This window comes from Leptonychotes weddellii, chromosome 1 (assembly GCF_054177405.1).
Source record: "Leptonychotes weddellii isolate Sample4059 chromosome 1, ASM5417740v2, whole genome shotgun sequence".
NCBI lineage: Eukaryota > Metazoa > Chordata > Mammalia > Carnivora > Phocidae > Leptonychotes > Leptonychotes weddellii.
The window spans coordinates 96,459,436-96,480,612 of NC_138369.1; the positions used below are offsets into that span (position 1 = coordinate 96,459,436).

A 21,177-nucleotide genomic window follows, 5' to 3' on the forward strand; every position below is an offset into this window, starting at 1 on the left:
AAAAAAGATGTGGTGTATACACACACACACATGCACGTGCTCACACACACACACACACACACACACACACACACACACTGGAATATTATGCAGCCCTCAAAAAAAAAAAAGAAATCTTGGCCATTTGCAATGACGTGGATAGAACTAGACGGTGTTATGATAAGTGAAATAATCAGAGAAAGACAAGTATCATATGATCTCACTGATATGAGGAATTTGAGAAATAAGACAGAGGATCATAGGGGAAAGGAGGGAAAAATGAAATAAGACGAAACCAGAGAGGGAGACAAACCATAAGAGACTCTTAATCTCAGGAAACAAACTAAGGGTTTCTGGATTGGAGGGATGGGGTGACTGGGTGATGGACACTGGGGAGGGTATGTGCTATGAACTATGTAAGACTGATGAATCACAGACTTGTACCTCTGAAACAAATAATACATTATATGTTAAAAAAAAAATTAGCTCACATTCCACTTCCTACATTAAAAACCTCACCAAAACATTGTAGTACTAATTAGTCACAGTTTTTATACTCATTAAGACCTCACCTTCATTTAAGTACAGCTATATTCAAATCGAAAGTGCAGCTGGAGACTCTGATCTATTCAGTACTTTATGTAGAGATTGTATAGTTATGGATGCAATATAAATTCATCTAAAGGACAGTGTAATTGCAGAGCAAAGTGGCACATAATTTCAAGACTAAATTAGGGTTTCATTTTTGTTGCTGCTGCTAAATAGGTTCACTCCATGGGTAACATCCAAACTGTTATCAGAGAGAAAGAATTTTAAAAGGCTATCTGTTACATATCTCTTGGTTGAAACTATTTAAAATTGGTAAGTCAGAGTGGACAGAATCATTAAAGCAAGTGATGACACTAGTGATCTCAACTAGTTATGACAAATAGCACTTCCTATGAGCCTACCTATGAAGGGCACTGGGTTTGGGGGATTTTGTTTTATTTATTTGTTTTTACCCTACCACAATTTTATGCCCATGTTAGGGTCTCAGTATAGGAATTGTCAGAACATTCAGAAAAAAGTTCATAAATGTACCTCTTGCTTTATCCACAAATACCCTTCTGGTGAACTAATTGTACCAATGTATCCTTTCTTTCTAATTCATTTTTTCCAAAGTGGTTACAGTGGTTTAGGAAAACTACAAGTGCAGGAGAGACAGCAAAGTTTATGTCTCAGGTCTTAGCAGTGTTGTATCACAAATTTGGTAAACTTTCTTGGGGATTTTCTCAGGTGTTCTCACTTGTAGGGGTCCAAACCAGCCCTTCTGCTCCCCTCCTCTCACTATTTTCTACTTCTGATAATCTAATTTTATTTCTGCCCACTATCCATGAACCTAGTCATTAGCCTCTTCCCACACCTCATCTGTTCCCATCTCTTGGCCCTGGGCTGACCATGCCCCTGAGTTTAACTTCATTTTTTCAACAAGTGTTTATTGGACATTGACCACATGTGGCCAACTGGCCTCATCTTTGCTTTGACTTTGGCGTGTAGGCATTCTCCAGCTCTTCACGGGTCTTCACAGGATTTCTGACTTCCTAACTCCACACTTGTTGTATGTGCTGGCACTCTTTAACTTTAGCCATTCTTGACAGATATTTTTCTCTTTTATATTAAGAAGAGTCTACAAATTTCTTTAGCTCCAATTTTGTTGTCATTCAAATTATTTTTAGTTGTGCTTTTTCTGCCATCGCATGGCATTTACTTTCATAATTTTCATGAACTTCAACACTCTTACTTTCATTCTGCTTTCTTTTAAATGCATGCTTATTTTTTCTCTTACTAACCAATTAATATCCTTAAGATTTTCAGCTATCTTGATAATCATCATCTATAGCTTTTCCAACTGACTAATGTCTTTTCAGAAATCATGTTAACCATTTGAGAAGAAGAAAAACCAGCATATCACAGCGTATATCTTCTTCCCAGATGAATGACTAGATTAGCATAATGGGCATAGTGTTTTAGATTTTCTTTGGGCAAATTAAAATAAAGGTAGACTGATATATCACTCATCTCAAAACTCTTCCTATGTCTTATTTTTAGGAAACATAATTATTCAAAGAATACAATAGATAGTATTTAAATTCATTTTGGATGAGTGCTGTAAATGGCTTATTATCATTTATAATCTTAAATCCAATTCTAAGCATTTGCATGCTTTATACTCCTTCCTGTGAATCATTTTACTGGGCCTCCATTGTTGCAGAACTAGCTTTAAATGATAAGCATCACAATAAGTCTTCCTTTCTAGTACTAGCTGAACAACTTCCCTTCTGTTTTCCTTGCGTAATTCTCTGCCCCACCTTCTGCCTTCCATTATTTCCTTCAGAGCATTCATTCAAGCCCTAAACTATATATTCTCCCTTGTCCTGCAATCCACTTTTTATTTTCCATGCTCTTAATTGCTTCTTATTCTCTCTTAGATTCCCTCTCTTAGTAAATGAGCTAACATGTTATACAGTTGACCTTTGAACAACAGGTTTGAACTGCATGGGTCCACTTATATGCAGATTTTTTTTCCAGCAAATATATTGGAAACATTTTTGGAGATTTGGGCCAATATGAAAAAACTCAGACAAACTTTATAGCCTAGAAATACTGCAAAAATAAGAAAAAGTTAGGTATGTCATGAATGCATAATAGATATGCATGTGTACATACCAGTCTATTTTATCATTTACTACCATAAAATATACACAAATCTATTTTAAAAGATAAAATTTATAAAATTACACATACACAGACCATATATTATCTTTTCATTTTTGATGTCTAGTGTTAGTAACACATATGACATCTACAGTCTTTTGTAGCATATAAGAAAATATTGAGGTGGGTACTGACAGATGACCATTTTGTAAACAAATAATATAAACCTATGGTACCAGTAAATACAAGTGCAGTACTGTAAATGTATTTTCTCTTTCTTATGATTTTCTTAATATTTTTTTCTTGCTTACTCTGTTGTAAGAATATAGTATATAATGCATGTAACTTATAAGATATATGTTAATTGCCTGTTTATGTTATAGATAAGGCTTCCGTTCAACAACGGACTATTAGCAGTTAAGTTTGGGGGGAGTCAAAAGTTATATGCAGATTTTCAACTGAGCAGGGGTCAGTGTTTCTAGCCCCATGTTGTTCAGGTCAATGTACTTTTTTGACTGACTAAATATATTCATGTATTTGAATATGTTTTAGATTCCACACATAAGTGAGATCATACAGTATTTGTCTTTCTCTGTCTGACTTATTTCACTTAGCATAATGCCCCCAAGGTCCATCCCCGGCAAGATTTCATTCTTTTTTTATGATTGAGTAATACCACATTGTATATATACCATATTTTCTTTATCCACTCATCCATGAATGGGTACATAGGTTGCTTCCATATCTTAGCTATTATAAATAATGCTGCAATGAACATTGGGGTGCATATATTTTTTTCAAGTTAGTGTTTTTATTTCTTCAGATAAATACTCAAAAGTGGAATTGCTGGACCACGTGGTAGTTCTATTCTTAAATGTTTCAGGAATGTCCATGCTGTTTTCCATAGCAGCTACACCACTTTCCATTCCCATTGATAGTGCACAAGGGTTCCCTTTTCTCCAGTCTTACCAACACTTGTTACCTCTTGTCCTTTTGATAATAACCATTTTAACAGGTGTGAAGTGATAGCTCAGTGTGGTTTTGATTTGTATTTCCCTAACGATTAGTGATGTTGAGCGCCTTTTCATGTGCCTGTTGACCATCTGTATATCTTCATTGGAAAAATGTTCAGATCCTCTGCCCATTTTTTAACCTGATTGTTTGTTTTACGGCTATTGAGTTGTATGAGTTTTGGATATAATCTCTTATCAGATATATTATTTGCAAATATTTTCTCCCATTTGTACATTGCCTTTAAATTTTGTTGATGGTATCCTTTGCTGTCCTGAAGCTTTTTAGTTTGATATAGTCCCACTTGTTGATTTTTTTTGCTTTTATTGCCTTTGCTTTGGGTGTCAAATCCAAAACATCATTGCCAAAACAGATACCAAGGAGGTTACCACCCATATTTTCTTCTAGGAGTGTTATGGCTGCAGGTCTTTTATTCAAGTGTTTAATCCATTTTGAGTTAATTTTTGTGTATGGTGTAAGATAATGGTCCAGTTTCATTCTTTTGCATGTAGCTATCCAGTTTGCCCAGCACCGTTTATTGAAGAGACTGTCTTTTCCCTACCATATATTCTTGGCTCTTTTGTTGTAAAGTAATTGACCATAAATGTGTGGGTTTATTTCTGTGCTCTCAATTCTGTTCTATATGATCTATATGTTTGATCTATATGATCTATATGTTTGTCTTTATGCCAATATGATACTGTTTTGATTACCACAGCTTTATAAGAAAGTTTGGGGGCGCCTGGGTGGCTCAGTCATTAAGTGTCTGCCTTCAGCTCAGGTCATGATCCCGGGGTCCTGGGATCGAGTCCCACATCGGGCTCCCTGCTCGGCGGGAAGCCTGCTTCTCCCTCTCCCACTCCCCCTGCTTGTGTTCCTGCTCTCGCTATCTCTTTCTCTGTCAAATAAATAAATAAAGTCTTTAAAAAAAAAAAAAAGAAAGTTTGAAATTAGAGAGCGTGATGCTTCCAGCTTTGCTATTCTTTCTCAAGATTGCTTTAACTATTCAGAATCTTTTGTGTTCCATGCAAATTTTAGGATGATTTGTTCTATTCCTGTGAAAAATGTCACTGGAATTTTAACAGGGATTGCACTGATGAAGTTTTTTGGGGGTAGTATGGACATTTTAACAATATTAATTCTTCCAATCCATGAACACAGAATATCTTTTCATTTATTTGTGTCTCCTTCAGTTTCTTCCATTAATGTCTGATAGTTTCCAGTGTACAGGCCTTTTACCTCCTTGGTTAAATTTATTCCTAGATATTTTATTCTTTTTGATGCAATTGCAAATGAGATTGTCTTCCTAATTTCTCTTTCTGATAGTTTGTTATTAGTGAGAAACACAACCGATTATTGCTTATTGACCTTGTATCCTCCAACATCTATTAGTTCTAAAAGTTTTTGGTTTAGTCTTTAGGGTTTCCATTATATATAATATTGTGTCATCTGCATATAATGACAGTTTTACTTCCTTTTTAATTTAGATACCTATTTCTTTTTCTTGCCTAATTGCTCTGGTTAGGATTTCTAATACTGTGTTGGATAAAGTAGCAAGAGTAGGCATCCTTGTCTTGTTCCTGTATCTTACAGAAAAAGCTTTCAGTGTTTCATCATTGAGTGTGATGTTAGCTGTGGGCTTGTAATATATGGCTTTACTATGTTGAAATATTTTTCCTCTATACCTACTTTATTGAGAATTTTTATCATAAATAGATGTTGAATTTTATCAAATGCTATTTCTGTATCTGTTTAGATGATCATATTATTTTTATCCTTCATTTTGTTAATGTAATGTATCATATTGATTTATTTGTGGATGTTGAACCATCCTTGCATCCCTGGACTAAATCCCACTTGATTAGGGTGTATGATTCTTTTAATGTATTGTTGAATTTGGTTTGCTGATATTTCACTGAGGAGTTTTGCATCTATGTTCATCAGGAACATTGGCCTATACATTTCTTTTCTTACAGTGTACTTGTCTGGTTGATATCAGGGTAATGAGGGCCTAGTAAAAGGAGTTCGTAGAAATATATTTCTTTATATTTGAAAGTTTAGACTTATGCTCACTGCTATATGATTATTGTGTTCCCTTAAAAATACATTTTAAAAATCATTCTAATATTTTATATTCCCAATTCTCTTACTTTTAGAATTCACCTTTAGAATAAACTTAATCTTTCTCCATTTTAAACAACATAACTATCTCTTTGTTGTTTCTGTCCACCTACCCTCCACCCAACATTCCCCACTAATGTGGTATTAAATGAAAGCATGTTAGGCCAAGAATCAGAAGATGATGACTGTCCATACATTAGCCAGGTGACTCTGACATGCCATTTCTCCTTGATGAGTGTGTGTCCACATCTAGGCAATGGGTGGGTTGGACTAAGGCCTTGGAGGCCCCTCTGGGCTATAATGTGCTGTAATTTGATTCTAACTGATGCTGTTTGCTTTTTCCAAAGTTAAATAAATGTTCTTATTTTTACATTTTGATTTTTTCTTTTAAATCACCATTAAACAATTTCAACTTTGATTCAACTTTATAGTTTTTATGATCTTTTTTTTTCTATCTAACAATGTTTAATCTTGTTTTTTCCACATTTCCCTTTATCTTTTAAAATATAGACATTCAAAAATTTAAATTCAAGTGATAACTCTGGTCCATATAGTTTAATAGTGGTTTAAGAGTAAAAAGCTATTAATAGCAGCCTAATTCTTTTTTTTTTTTAAGATTATTTATTTATTTATTTGAGAGAGAGACAAAGATAGTAACAAAGAGCACAGGTGTGACAAGTGAGCATGAGCGGGGAGGAGAGGGAGAAGCAGGCTCCCTGTGAGCAAGGAGCCCGATGTGGGACTTAATCCCAGGACCCTGAGAGCATGACCTGAGCCAAAGGCAGCCACTTAACCGACTGAGCCACCCAGGGGCCCTATAGCAGCCTAATTCTTTTTTTTTTTTTTTTAAAGACTTTATTTATTTATTTGAGAGAGAGAGAATGAGAGAGAGCACATGAGAGGGGGGAGGGTCGGAGGGAGAAGCAGACTCCCTGCCGAGCAGGGAGCCCGATGCAGGACTCGATCCAGGGACTCCAGGATCATGACCTGAGCCGAAGGCAGTCGCTTAACCAACTGAGCCACCCAGGCGCCCTATAGCAGCCTAATTCTTAATGCCAAAATTTAATCTTTTTCACGGGAAAGTAAGCATATAAAATTTTGAAGACTAAATTCTTGGTTCTTTTTTAAAAATTTATTTACATAAGTTTGTAATTTTGTTTAGTTTACACTAATATAACCTCCAAAATGCACAAGTTATCTAAATTGATAGTACTCCTCTCAGAGGTCATTGTGACCCACAAATCAGTCCACTTAAATGATTTTTGTTTCACCTGGCAGAATAAAGTGTCCTTTACTTTTTGTCAGTAGTCAAATATTGGAAGACGGAGTTCAAATAAATCATTTCAGCATTATTGTCTTTCCTAAAGTTTATTTAACCAAATTTCAAATTTATTCCAAGTGAAAAAACTTAAATTTTTTTTCAGTAAGCTTTTTGGTGTAATAAATAACACAAATATTTTAATAAAGTTATTTTGTATATATTTTAACATCTTCATTGCATTTTAAAAAAATAGCCTTATCAAGAAATAATTTAAATACCATAAAATTCACCCATTTTAGGTGTACAGTTTAATAGTTTTTAGGATATTTATAGAAGTATATGACCACCATCAAAATCTAGAGCCTTTCTATCACCCCAAAAAGAAACGTCATGGTCTTTAACAGTCACTACCCTTACCTTTCTGCCCTTCCACATCACTCATTAATCTGCTTTCTGTCTCCATAGATTTACCTGTTCTGGATATTTCATATAAATAGAACCATACAATATGTAATCTTTCATATCTGACTTCTTTGACTTAGCATAATATCTTTGAGTTTCATCCATGTTGTAGCATGGGTAAGTACTATATTCCTTAATTAGTAGCTTCTTTATTAAAGTGAAAAATAATCATAATGAGCAGTGTGGTTCAGTTGAAAAATAAATAGTGATCCAGCAATCAAATATTCAGCTTTCTGGCTCTGTTTATGCCTTTTACAGGTCTTTGGACAAGTTATTAATTTCTTTGACTCAATTACCTCATCTGTGAAATGGAAATATGATAGTATTTCTAACCTATCTTAGAACATTAAAAGAATTAACAAAAAAAAAATGTAGGAACCCCCAAAGAACTACACAAATACAGAATATTAAACTTCATTTTAAGTTGGTTTTCCTGGTCTAATAGCAAACCAAAGTATTATATTTGGGATAAAGTATTAGAATTAAAAAAGCACTCCTTTAATAATAAAGGAATATTATAAATTTTAATTCCTGTTTGCCCAAAGGTCCATTTGCCTCCACTAATTTATATACTAGTCAGCCTTGGTTAGCTTTAACAATACTAGGCACTCTTTCACTCATGGACTCACCCAGGCACACAACCTGCTGCTCGTAGACATTTACAGATTATCCACTTTTTGGGCCAATAGCATGAGTAATAGCTGCCCTGTCTGAATGAGAAATAAATGACCACCCCACCCGCCCTGTGCCCCATGTCTCACCTCTTACTGGCATCCCTCTTCTATTTGCTAATCACTAATACTATTCTTACATCATTAAAAAACAAAAATCATTCCCATGAGTTCAGGTAGCTTTCCTACGACAGTCTAAATAATAGCTAACATTCACGAATTACTAACCACATGCCAGGCACAATATAGTCACAGCGTACTCATTTATCATTACCCTCCTGCCCTCCTAGGTTAATCACTTTTATTATCTCCAGTTTACAGATGAGATCACCAAGGTGTAGAGGGATTAAGTCATTTGCCCAAAGCCACACAGTTACTAATGAGCACAATTGGAACCTGACTCTAGAACTGTGCTGCCAAAACTTGGCCTCTTAACCCTTAAATTCCACCACCTGGGAGCATTAAAACATATATCTTGTTATCATTAATTTATATTTCACGAGAGCTACTGTGCCAGACCACTTCCAGTACTGGTGATAAGCACAAGTTTCCATAAGGGGAAGGCAGAAGAGGTCTGGAGGACAGTAGACACCTGATGACAGGTTATGGGGACTCCTGATGGGTTATGTGATGGGTTATGAGATGGGTATGGGTATGTTTTAGGCTACTTTAATATGATTCTTTTGTTTTCTGTTACTCAAATAAGCCATGTTCACAACTGATTGGGAAATCTCAACATTCACAGAGAGTTCTAAACATCTGATGCAGATCCTCCTAGACTCTCTGTTTTGAATATATGTTTTTATAAGAATAAGATACAAATGTAGTGATCTGAAGGGTGATCCGAAGGGGCACCTGAACCCCAATGTTTATAGCAGCAATGTCCACAATAGCCAAACTATGGAAAGAGCCTAGTTGAATGGATCAACAGATTGAATGGATAAAGAAGATGTACACACACACACACATGCGCACACACACACATGCACGCGCACACACACACAATGGAATATTATGCAGCCATCAAAAATTGAAATCTTGCCATTTGCAACGACGTGGATGGAACTAGAGGGTATTATGCTAAGCGAAATAAGTCAGTCAGAGAAAGACATGTATCATATGATCTCACTGATATGAGGAATTTGAGAAACAAGACAGAGGATCATAGGGGAAGGGAGGGAAGAATGAAACAAGATGAAACCAGAGAGGGAGACAAACCATAAGAGACTCTTAATCTCAGGAAACAAACTGAGGGTTGCTGGAGTGGAGGGGGTTGGGAGGGATAGGGTGGCTGGGCGATGGACACTGGGGAGGGTATGTGCTATGGTGAGTGCTGTGAATTGTGTAAAACTGATGAATCACAGACCCATACCCCTGAAACAAATAATACATTATATGTTAATTAAAAAAAAGAATGGAATAATAGAGTTTTATAATCTCCAATCCCCCATTTCCTCTTTTATGAAAATTTTCCAGGTCATAAGTATCCATGGTATTTTGATTTAGGGTGAATCATAATTTATTTAATTGTATCCCAGTTCTGGACAGTTGTTTTCACTTTTTTTTCTGTTAAAATGATATTGTGATACATATCCTCATGCTGAATCTTTTCACATATCTGTGAGTGTTGCCTTATGATCTCTTTCATCTTCAAATTATAAACTGTTTTGTTTTTCATTTGACACTTTTAAATTATGTGATTGTGTGGTAGAATTTGTTTAATGCAATTAGCACAGAGTATGAAAGCAATCTTTTGAAGAAATTCTTTCCCTTTACCTATTTTACTGCCATCCCAGCACAACAAGGGGGGGAAGGGTATAACAAGAAGAATCAGAGCTCTGTGTGGCTGATGATGCACTTCATCTCCTTCACAGTCTTGCATAAAATTGTCCTGCATACAGAAATCTTTGTAAGCATTCTGATTGTAAAACACACCGATTCATTAAAGAAACTGATGTTTATATGGTTATGTGACTCTTTGAAAATGTCTTAAATATTTTTAGATCTAAACTTCTCTGTCTTCCATGTATTCATTTCCTTTATTATTAACCCTAAGTATTTTTCTTTTTATCCCATAAGTATTTTTAGCTAATATTCTGTTCATGGTGGGTCCCTGCCCATATCCATTACTAGTATTTTCCAGTCTTGAAAAATCTCATTATAACATATATGTATGATTTGTGAATTTATTTATATGTACAAATTTGTCAGAAAACAGAGTACTATTCTAAAGTATTCAGAAGTTTCTAAATCCATCAGGATTATTCCTGTGATATAGATGATGTATTATCTTCGTTTGCCAGTTGAGAGAGAATAGTTTTAATCAGGGTAAAAACGTTGGAATTTAAGGCTCCTCCTATCTTATCCATTCATAATTTACAATATTTCATAACCCCCCCCATAAGTTAGAGTTATTTTCATGTTATATTGGATTGGTTTAATGTTCAGAATAAACTACAGTGAAGGTTTAGAAGCATTTTTTTTTTTGCATTCTGAAGTAAATTTTTTATTCTTAATATTAGAATGTAATTCATTTCCAAATTTTAAATATCTGATTATCTCCTTAGCATGATTTAATGCATATCCCTACTCTCTCCTGCCCACACACACCTAGCTAAATAATTTTCTGGTTTTAATATAACTACATCTGGACTGAATTGCAACTTTTTAGCTGTGTGTCCACACCTGTTCTAGCATCTGACGTATTAAAGTCTCCAAATGTTATTTCAGTCCTTTCTGGCATTATGTGGAAAATGTTAATGTACTTCAAGTATACTTGTTTCAAAATAGATGTGAATCAAACCTCTGAAATATAAACCCTAAAATGAATTTTCCAAGTGGCTATATCACCATCTGAGCTTTGTAAAATGTTTGCTAAAGTTAAAATATGTTAATTTGCAATTGATATAGTTGAATACTCATTATAGAACTTTCTTCTTTTGGGCGCCTGGGTGGCTCAGTTGGTTAAGCGACTGCCTTCCGCTCAGGTCATGATCCTGGAGTCCTGGGATCGAGTCCCACATCGGGCTCCCTGCTGGGCGGGGAGTCTGCTTCTCCCTCTGACCCTCCCAACCCTCCCCCCTCTCATGTGCTCTCTCTCTCAGTCTCTCTCTCTCAAATAAATAAATAAAATCTTTAAAAAAAAAAACTTTCTTCTGTTATTGGTATATATTCTTACATCTGCAAAGGTTTCCTCTGTTAATGCTCATTTTAAAAAAAAATTTAAGTGAGACATTACTTTTGTAAAAGTCGAAGCTCATTAAACTATGGTGTAATAATATATACATATAAATATTCTCTAAATGCAGCATACTGATTATGTTCATTCACATTAGTTATATCTGATCAAAAATCCCACAATTTCAGCCATATAATTAACCATCTAACTAAAGTCATTTAAAATATTGGAAAAATAAAACAGGCTTAGGTTTAAAGGAGTTATTGATTTGTTATCTAAAACATAATTAATCATCTTGAAGACAAAATGAGGCACTTGGTTATAATTTCTCTAATGACAAGGGAATATATTTTATTGGTATTTGTAGACTGAATCCAGTTTGCATGGACCCTACCTATAACGGAGTAGATGCTCAATGAGTGTCTAGTGAAGTAAAATAACCTATTTATAAGGAAGTTTGCATTTTAATGCCAAGACACATATTAGATATTATCAATGAAAACTGCACAACTCTTCTGTTCCATGCTTTTTAACCCTAGATACATAAATATAAGCATTTAATTGCAGGCATTCTTATTCTATTTACAACATTTCATTTATTCATTCAACAATTATTTTTTGAATACTTCCATGTCTCAAACACTATGAATATAGCAGATAAGGTTTCTGCTCTCGTGGAACTTACATTCTAGCGAGTTTATATTGTGAAGATTAAATTAGTGTAATGCACATAGAATGTAGTGCCTGGTAGAGCAAATACTCAGCACTTATTAGTTGTGATGATGATGATGGAAGACACCTTTATATCAATGCTATTCAAAGCCATGAAACTAGATGAGATCCACTAGAGAGAAAATGCAGGTAGAGAAAAGGGCTACAAACTGAACCCTGGAGTGTTCTAAGAATAAGGATCCTCAACAGAGACTGAGAAACAATTAGCCAACAAAGTGGGAAGAAACTAGAGTATAGTGTAATGGAGACAAGAGGAGTGTTTCAAAGAGGAAGTAAACAAGTATGTCAAATGCTGCTAAAAGGTTGAATTATATAAGAACAGAGAATTGAATTTTGGAATTGCCAGGATAGCATGTCATTCTTAACTTTAAAAAGAGCTATTTCAGGGGTGCCTCGGTGGCTCAGATGGTTAAGCGTCTGCCTTCGGCTCAGGTCATGATCCCAGGGTCCTAGGATCGAGCCCCGCATCGAAGCTCCCTGCTCAGCGGGGAACCTGCTTCTCCCCCTCCCTCTGCTTCTCCCCCTGCTCATGTTCTCTCTCTCTCTCTCTCTGTATCTCTGTGTTTAGAATGAATAAATAAAAAAATCTTAAAAAAAAAAAAAGCTATTTCAGATGAACATAGGGGAAGAGAAGAAAAATAAAGTAAGTTTAAAAATAAAGAAGGAGGCAAACCTTAGGAGACTCTTAGCCATAGGAAACAAACGGAGGGTTGCTGGAGGGGAGGTCAGTGGGGGGATGGGGTAACTGGGTGATGGGCATTAAGGAGGGCACATGATGTAACGAGCACTGGGTATTATATGCAACTGATGAATCACTAAATTCTACCCCTGAAACTAATAATACACTATATATTAACTAACTAGAATTTAAATAAAATTTTTTAAAAAAGAAAAAAAAAGCTATTTCTGTGGAGGAGTGAAGAAGAAAGCTCGATTGGAGTAGATAGAAAAGAGACTGGGGGAAAAAAGGCAAATCATGAAAAGAGAGACAGGAATGACTAAGAAATGTAAAATGAGATGATCAGCTTCAATAGTGAGCAGAGAACTGCAGATTAAACCAACAATGAGACACTACTTTGCACTCTGTGGATTGGCAAAAAAAAAAAAAAAAAAGGAAAGGAAATAGCTCTTTCTGATAAGTATTAGGAAAGCAGGGGCCTTCATTTAGTGAGGTGGAAATGTACAGAGGTGCCTCCAGCCTGGGAACCATTTGGCATTAGTTAAGTGTGTGTATGCCTATGACCTCATAACTTTGTTCTGAGGACATGCTGCAGAAAAACTCCCCTGTAAGTACACAAGAAGATGGGTAAAAAGCTTTTGTCACAGGATTATCTGTGGTGACACAAAGTTGCAAGCAACTGGGTTCCATCACTATAGGGCTAGATTAGTAAAATGTGACATGTACACACTTTAGATATTATATGACAGTCCGAAAGAAATGAATCATATATATGGCTGCATGGGTAGGTCTCAAAAATAATGTGTAGTGAAGACAAGTAAGAATGAAAATGAGATGCATAGCTTACCACCACTTGTGTAGTTTTTAAAAACACCTGCAAAAAGTACTATTTTTTTCCACACATAAGCAAATTAAAGTGTACATCAAATTCACGAACACTCTAGAATGGTTCCCTCTAGAATGGATCATTCCCAAATCCAAATAATATGTCCCAATGTCTTAAAAATGAAGTTAACAACCTTCCTTGTTACTATATACCCCTCTAGCTAGCTATTCACAGAATCAAATGCATTGTCTTTAAAGTTTCAACCTCATCCCCCACTTCCACATCAAGGTCTCTAACCCTGTTTTCTTTTGTACCTTGAACACACAGAACTGAGTTGATTAGACACTTTAGTACAGAGCATGCTCTCATCCTTGACTGTACAAGAAAGACCCCTCTCCAAACAATATTTCTATAAAATCTGTCAAACACAAAAATAAAGAGAATAATATAACAAATGTGGGTGAAGCCATCACCCATATTTAACAAGTTTTAACATGGCCATTGTTACTCTGTGTATTGTTAAAGGAAAATATACAATTAAACCCTTCATTTTTACCCTTGCCCCCATACAAGGATAACCACTGGTGACACCTGGACTGACTGCAAGAACAAGGTCCTCAAGGTGAAAAAGTGATGAGATTCAGAGAAGAAGTGAGTGTGGGAGCCAGGTGGCCTCACTAGTTGCCACCAATGATAAGAGCTAGCAGGGAGTACTCACTCTGCGCCTGCCACTGTTCTCTTTATATATATTAAATCTCTTAATTCTCAATCCTATGCTGTAGTCAGCATTTTACAGATAAGGAAACTAAAGCACCTAAAGCCACACAGCTCATAGAAGCAGAGCCAGGATTTGAAAATAGGCAGTCTGGCTTTAGAGATCATGCACTACACCTTTATATTACCCTGTCATAGGAGTGTGTTAAAAATGGTGAACTTCTGTTTTTCCTCTTCCTCAACCATTTAAAAAAGTATAGAGCCTTCAGTTTCTCATTTTAAAAAAATTCCCCTGTTTGGGATCTCTGGGGGCCAATTCTGCTTGGTTGTTCTTTCATTCTGCTTCTTGAACCTACAATCAGTTTCCTCCACTTTGAACCAGATTGTGTGTGTGTGTGTGTGTGTGTGTGTGTGTGTTTATCCAGAAAGCTTTAAGCTTGAAATATCTTTCCACTATAAAGGTTCTATTTATTGTTTTCTCAAACGTTATACTAAATATACTCTCCAAGTGACTGTAATTTTTTTTATCCTTCTGTAAAATAGCTAACTATGAATACCTTTTGTATTTGTAGTTCCTAGAAACCTTTTGGAATAGCAGCATTCTCTTAAATGACTAATTACACCAAATCTGATGCCTGTGTAATGCTATCCAGCAAGCAGCTGGCTTCATATGAAGAGAGGCTAAGAGCTCTTTTTTGTCTTGTTCATTTAAAATCATTTGCTTCTTATTTAATATCTGTAAAGAACGCAGTCACATCATAGTAGAATTTGCTGTTGTAAATTTTGGATTGTTTCCATGGGTTCCGCCTTACATCTGCATGGTGTTTAAAGCCAATGCTTCCTTTCTTTTTGTAGGCAGTTAGGGCCTTTTGCCTCATAATCCAATGTCATGCTGAATGACAGAAAATTGAAGTTGAATTTATTTAACTATAGAGAAGGACTGCACAGAACAATACACTTATTTAAGAACTCCTTGCCTCAGGAACTGAAGGAGCGGTCTTGTGCAGGTGGCTTAATCTCTCTGGTGCTTATCCTAACTGTGCTCCTTTATTAAGGACAGAAACTGGGCACTCTGCTTCCAAAAACAAAACGACCCTACTAGTCTACCAGAACCAATAATAAACCAATAGCATGCTTACTCCTCATTCAAAACAGTAAAGAGAAGTTCTGTGTATTTTTTAAAATAATTCTTAGCGCTTCTTTTTTAGAGAAAAATGTAACGAAAAGTAAAAACAACAACAAAAGAAACAGCCATGAAAATATGTTAACTCTTAATTATATACTGCTGGTCAGTTTACATTATGGATTATTCATGATGAATCTTTTTTTTCCTCAATTCTCTGTGGTATCTTCTCTGTTTATATAAAGTGATTTCTTTGTTGACATTACTTGTATTTTCTGTTTCTATTTACTTCACATGGCAGCGTTCAGTGGTTTCTGTGTGGTAGAGTAAAACATTTATTTTCTTTCCCTATTTTGACTCAGAGCTGCTGTAAATTTTCTGAAGGAAGTGGCTTCTTCACTCATTGGGCACTGTGAATTAGACTAAGCTGTCTATGCTTATCTTGAACCAGGGAGAAAGGGATATTTGGGGTGGGTATGCAGAGAGAATAATACTGGAAAGTATAGTAGCTTTTCCTTTCTTGCATGGGTCATGACTGTGTAGTTTATTTTCCTTTAAACCTAGTAAATTCTGGGAATATAATGCACAAGTATATTCAAATGTGAGCTTAAGAATGCTTTCCAAAGCAGGGCGCCTGGGTGGCTCAGTCGGTTAAGCCTCCAACTCTTGATTTCCGCTCAGGTCATGATCTCAGGGTTGTGAGATGGAGCCCTGCTTTGAGCTCCACTTCAGGTTTCTTGCTCAGTGGGGAGTCGCCTTGAGGTTCTCTCTTTCCCTTTCCCTCTGCCCCTCACCACTGCACTCTCTCATGCTCTCTCATGTGCACTCTCTCTCTCGCTTTCTCAAAAAAAAGAATACTTTCCAATGCTATAAAAATGGGGTTTTAAATTAGCTGCCATTTTTACTGTCTACTATTGTAATTATCAGATGATTGAGAATTAATTGCATAAAATTCACATATCAAGTACCAATTATTTGGTCAAGATAATCAATTCTTCCTCTTAATAATAGCTGTATTTAGAAGTGATAACATGGGGCGCCTGGGTGGCTCAGTCGGTTAAGCGTCTGCCTTCGGCTCAGGTCATGATCCCAGGGTCCTGGGATCGAGCCCCGCATCGGGCTCCGCCTGCTTCTCCCTCTCTGCTGCTCCCCCTGCTTGTGCTCTATCCCTCTCTCTCTCAGATAAATAATAAAATCTTAAAAAAAATTAAAAAAAAAAAAGTGATAACATGAAATTTATTACATAGGCTCAGACCCATGCTTCATCTAGTTTAAGATTATGTTTTGACAAAAGCACCAAAGGACATTAATAAGAAGGCATAATTGTTCTCTCTGAAGTCAATGTCATAAAGTTGGTCACAATGATACCATATTTGTCTTAATATCTTTCATTAATTATAATATATTAATTTTTAAACTTTCAAAATTTAAATCTAAACCATCTCTTGGAGTTAGACATTCTGCTAATTTACTGCATATTTTATGTAAAATACTTTTTATTCATCTTAAGTATACCCCTTTAAAGATTCTTAAACAGATCTATAGCTACACTAACCATACTTTCATGGACAAGTACCATATCCCCTTGTAGCTTTTATATCTTGAGAGCCCATGTAGGAGAGTTAGAAAGATAAGGACTTCGGGATGAGTCTAATCTGAGTTTGAATCACAGGAGCACTTCTAACTAGCTATGTCACCTTTGATAAGTTAGTTAATTACTCAGATCCTTAGAGTCTTCACTAGTGAAAATATGTATCTGTTTTTCATGGTAGTTGTGACTATAAATGAAATGATATAGGAGAAGACATTTTGCACAGTGCCACAGAGTGCACCATCAACAAACACTAATCTCTTTCCTTCCTTATTCTTCAGAGGATGGGTTGAAATCTTTTGGCCGTGCTGGTGTGAATAGAACCCCTCTACAAGTCCATATGAACTTAATGACAAAGCAATCCATTGTGCAACATTCATAAGAGATTGCTTTGTTTCAGAAGGTTGCACTCAAAAATAAATTATATGTATGTGATCTTTTCTCTCATATAATGATATCACTTGATAACTGGGCAAAATGGACCCTACAAATACTATCTATCAGTTAAGTCCTTATTGACTTTTACTTTGAGGGGCCATTCTTTCAAACTGATCCCTTCAGCTGAGTTAAAAACCTTCAGGTCAGTTAAACTGTTGGCTAATGCATTAATTCATTGTAAGATATTAGGCAAGTGGTGCCTGGGTGGCTCAGTTGGTTAAGGTTGATTTCTGCTTAGGTCATGATCTCAGGGTCATGAGATCGAGTCCCACTTTGGGATCCACACCATGCAGGGAGCCTGCTTAAGATTCTCTCTCTCTGTGCCCCTCCCCCTCTCTCAAAAACATATAAATAAATAAAAATAAAAAGCATATTGTAAGATACCAGGCAAGAGAATCGGAGAGTATCTCCTTTTTTTTCCCCCTCATCTGAAAAATGGGGCTATTTGCACCTAGATAGAAGTTTGAGGGATAACATTAAATAATGTATGTGTAAGTACTGGATAAACATGAAGATTTATACTAATTTCTGGCAAATTCTAATTAAAACATTCGTTTAGAGTGATTTTTGTCTTGTTTTCTAATTTAAAGGAACTGGCTCTTCTTCATAAAACAAAGCTAAGAAGGCAGATTGACAATATATATAGAAATGTTATGTATTTGTATGGATGCACAAAGATTTTAAAGTTTACTATTAAAGCTATGTAATTAAAACATATCTGAGCAGGTGTAGCATAGAAATTTTATAGTTCCAGTGTGTTAAATTATTTTCTCCATAGAAACCAGTTAGTCCATCTGTGTAAGTTCGTTTTCTACCTTTCTCTCAAAAAGAGTGCCAACAAGGGCTGTCATTGCAGTGGGGGTTCAGATCATAGTTCCCACACATAGGCTAATGGCAGGACCCACTTCATTCCAGCCATTTGTTCTTTCTGCTTTAGTTTCAGTTCTGCATCTGCACACGTTAGACACGGCTGCTTGAATAATCTTTTGCAAACACTGCTTGAATTCCCCAGACTATGGAAGCCAATTTCCTGCTTGTATTTTCTTGGCTTTGAAAGTTATTAAAATGCCTATTAGATGCTACCCAGAGTTAACAAATTCTTTACGGGGAGCATTGCACATGGTTTGTCTATTTCAGTTCTACCAGGAGGCCTCAGTGATACTTCTCAGTTCCAGGCCACAAGAGTGAGCTCAGGCAGTCAGGTGTTTCAGAGGTGAGCCACATGATCAGAAATTCATATGTGTGTCAGTGACATAAATTTCCTTTAAAAACATTAGTAAAATTTAGCCTATTAGCTGTTTGAAAATTATCAAGATATTGGTGGCAGAAAGAGGCCAATAAATTGGATCTGTCAAAAACCATTCATTCTGTGGGGTTTCGGAAGAGATGAGCTGCATATCCAGGCAAAGTGGAGTAAACAGCTGTAGTATGCTGCAGGAACTGAGTGGCAGTTCTAAAAGAATATGTTTTACACTCTGAAACTATCTGGACATTTTGAATGTACTAATCAGATGAATACACTGTGTCATTTCAGATTTACAATGTCAAGTAGAGGCACTTGGGCTAAATCTTCAGAAGGCAGTGACCAAGATTGACAACTATAAAGCAAAGCTCATGTAAGATGGTAAACATTGAACAACCTGTAGATTTTAGAAAGACCTCTCCCACCCTTACCATCTGTTCTCTGTGACTCTTTTAGCAGTGATTTCGTTGTGTGAGTGTGGTCTGCTTTTCTCAGGCACTTTTCTGGCCTGTCTTTATATTAAAGGACATGTAAATATTTTTAAATACATGAAATGTTTCTTTCACTCAATAAGAAACTTAACCTATTCATGTATTAAAGCTTTCCCTGGTTGTTCAAGTATAACTCAATGTGAAATATTCTGATTTTTTTCTCTTAACGTGTCTCTTTATTATCCATCCAGAAGAAACAACTTTGAAGTTGTTTCTTAAAATTACCAATTTTAAGTTCAAAAAGAGAGTATCTTTGAAAAAGTATCTTTGAGTATCTTTGAAATGTTGGAGTACTTATGCTTTATACAAGTAAGAAAGAAAATATTGAAAAACAAATGACAAGAAAATGCCCTTGTAAAATCTCCAGAGCACTATTGCTTCTAGAAATGAATTTACTTCAGAAGTTTCAAAAATTACTTTATGGTATAAATATCATACATCTATAATTATAATACTAAAATAGAATTTATATAATCTTTGAAAAATAATTTTTTTTATTTTGTGGTATGTAATCTGGTAGCTCTGGTTTTCAGTTCCTATATTTTGGAAGAATGAACCTCACAAGAAATATAAATATTTAGAATGCTTAGCAACCAAATGTTGTGTTGACTATGGACTACTCCTAAGAACAATGTGTTTAATAAAATTCTTAACAGTGCAAGGAAGAACAAATTCCAAAAATGCCCTACCAAATTAATTTATACTTGAATTATTTGTAGCAAAATAATTTGTCTTTTAAAAACAAAAGAAAGCAAATATTCAAGCTTTGCAAAACTGTGGTTAATAGTACAATAAATACAATAATTCAACCGTCTGTGTATAATGGCCGAGGTTGAAGGAATGAGTGGATAGGGGGTCCTTGGATGACTCACTGGGCCCAGGAAGTAACTTTCTGGATGAAAACAAGCATGAAAGAGAGAAGCAAAATGGTGATTACCCCCCCTCCCAAAAAACCCATTGTTCCCCACCCTCTAGTAACATTAGGGAGGGCTTTGGCCATATGGATGTCTCATGTGGAGGGCAACCTAATCAGGCCACGGCTACTCTGTGACTTTGGCTTCTTAGATCTCAATAAGTGAGAAAGGCACATTCCAGGAATAGAGGAGTAGGGCTGGTACTGACTAAACTAAAAGGGAATTTGTGGACCCACCAAGACTTAGCATATGGAGTGGAGTCCTGGCAAGTTAGGAGAGAGGCTAACCACAGAAATAAGCATTCTGAGGAAAAAGAATAAAGCTCATTGGTTGTGACATGAATTGATTTTTCACTTGACAAATTGGCACAGAATTTTCTATGTATACAAAGAACATTCCCATTTAATAACATGCTTTGTGGTATTTTTTATTAAATATATATATATATTTTAAAGATTTTATTTATGTATTTGACATAGAGAAAGAGATAGAGAACGTGCACAAGCAGGGGGAGCGGCAGGCAGAGGGAGAGGGAGAAGCAGGCTCCCTGCTAAGTAGGGAGCCCCATGTGAGGCTCGATCCTAGGACCCTGGGATCATGACCCAAGCCGAAGGCAGACGCTCAAGCGACTGAGCCGCCCAGGCTCCCCATTATTAATTATATTTTTAACATAATTTATAATGTGAATACTGAGAAATGACAAGAGTCAGAATAGATTGGAGTTGGAGTGAGAAATACCACCTCACTAAAGTCCATCAAACAAATTAGCTGGAGGAAATGCGTTTGTTTCAGTTTATAAAACTGTTGCTTCCTGCCCTATATAAGAACTTCTTAAAATTAGAAAATGGGCAGAGTATCCATTTTTAGAACGCTGAGTTATGAAAGAACTACTAAGTCCCTTGTGATTACGAGATGGTACCACATCCAAATGGAACCACCCAGAGACAGGAAGGGCCTGTTTTTCTGGTGTCTCCTTAGAAATGAGGAAAAAATGTCCCAGAAGCCACCAAACAGCCCTCTCTTTACATCTCTTTGGCTGCAACCCTTTA

The 21,177-nt window shown here is 36.0% G+C and overlaps 1 protein-coding gene across 1 annotated transcript in view; it reads left to right on the forward strand.

Annotated features, from left to right (window-relative positions):
* LEKR1 (leucine, glutamate and lysine rich 1) overlaps positions 1 to 21,177 on the forward strand; it is a 165,717-nt gene that overhangs the window by 88,070 nt on the left and 56,470 nt on the right. Inside the window, exon 7 of the mRNA XM_081828457.1 lies at positions 19,015 to 19,096. Within this exon, the coding sequence (XP_081684583.1) occupies positions 19,015 to 19,096 (82 nt within the window). The remainder of the gene's footprint in view (positions 1 to 19,014; positions 19,097 to 21,177) is intronic.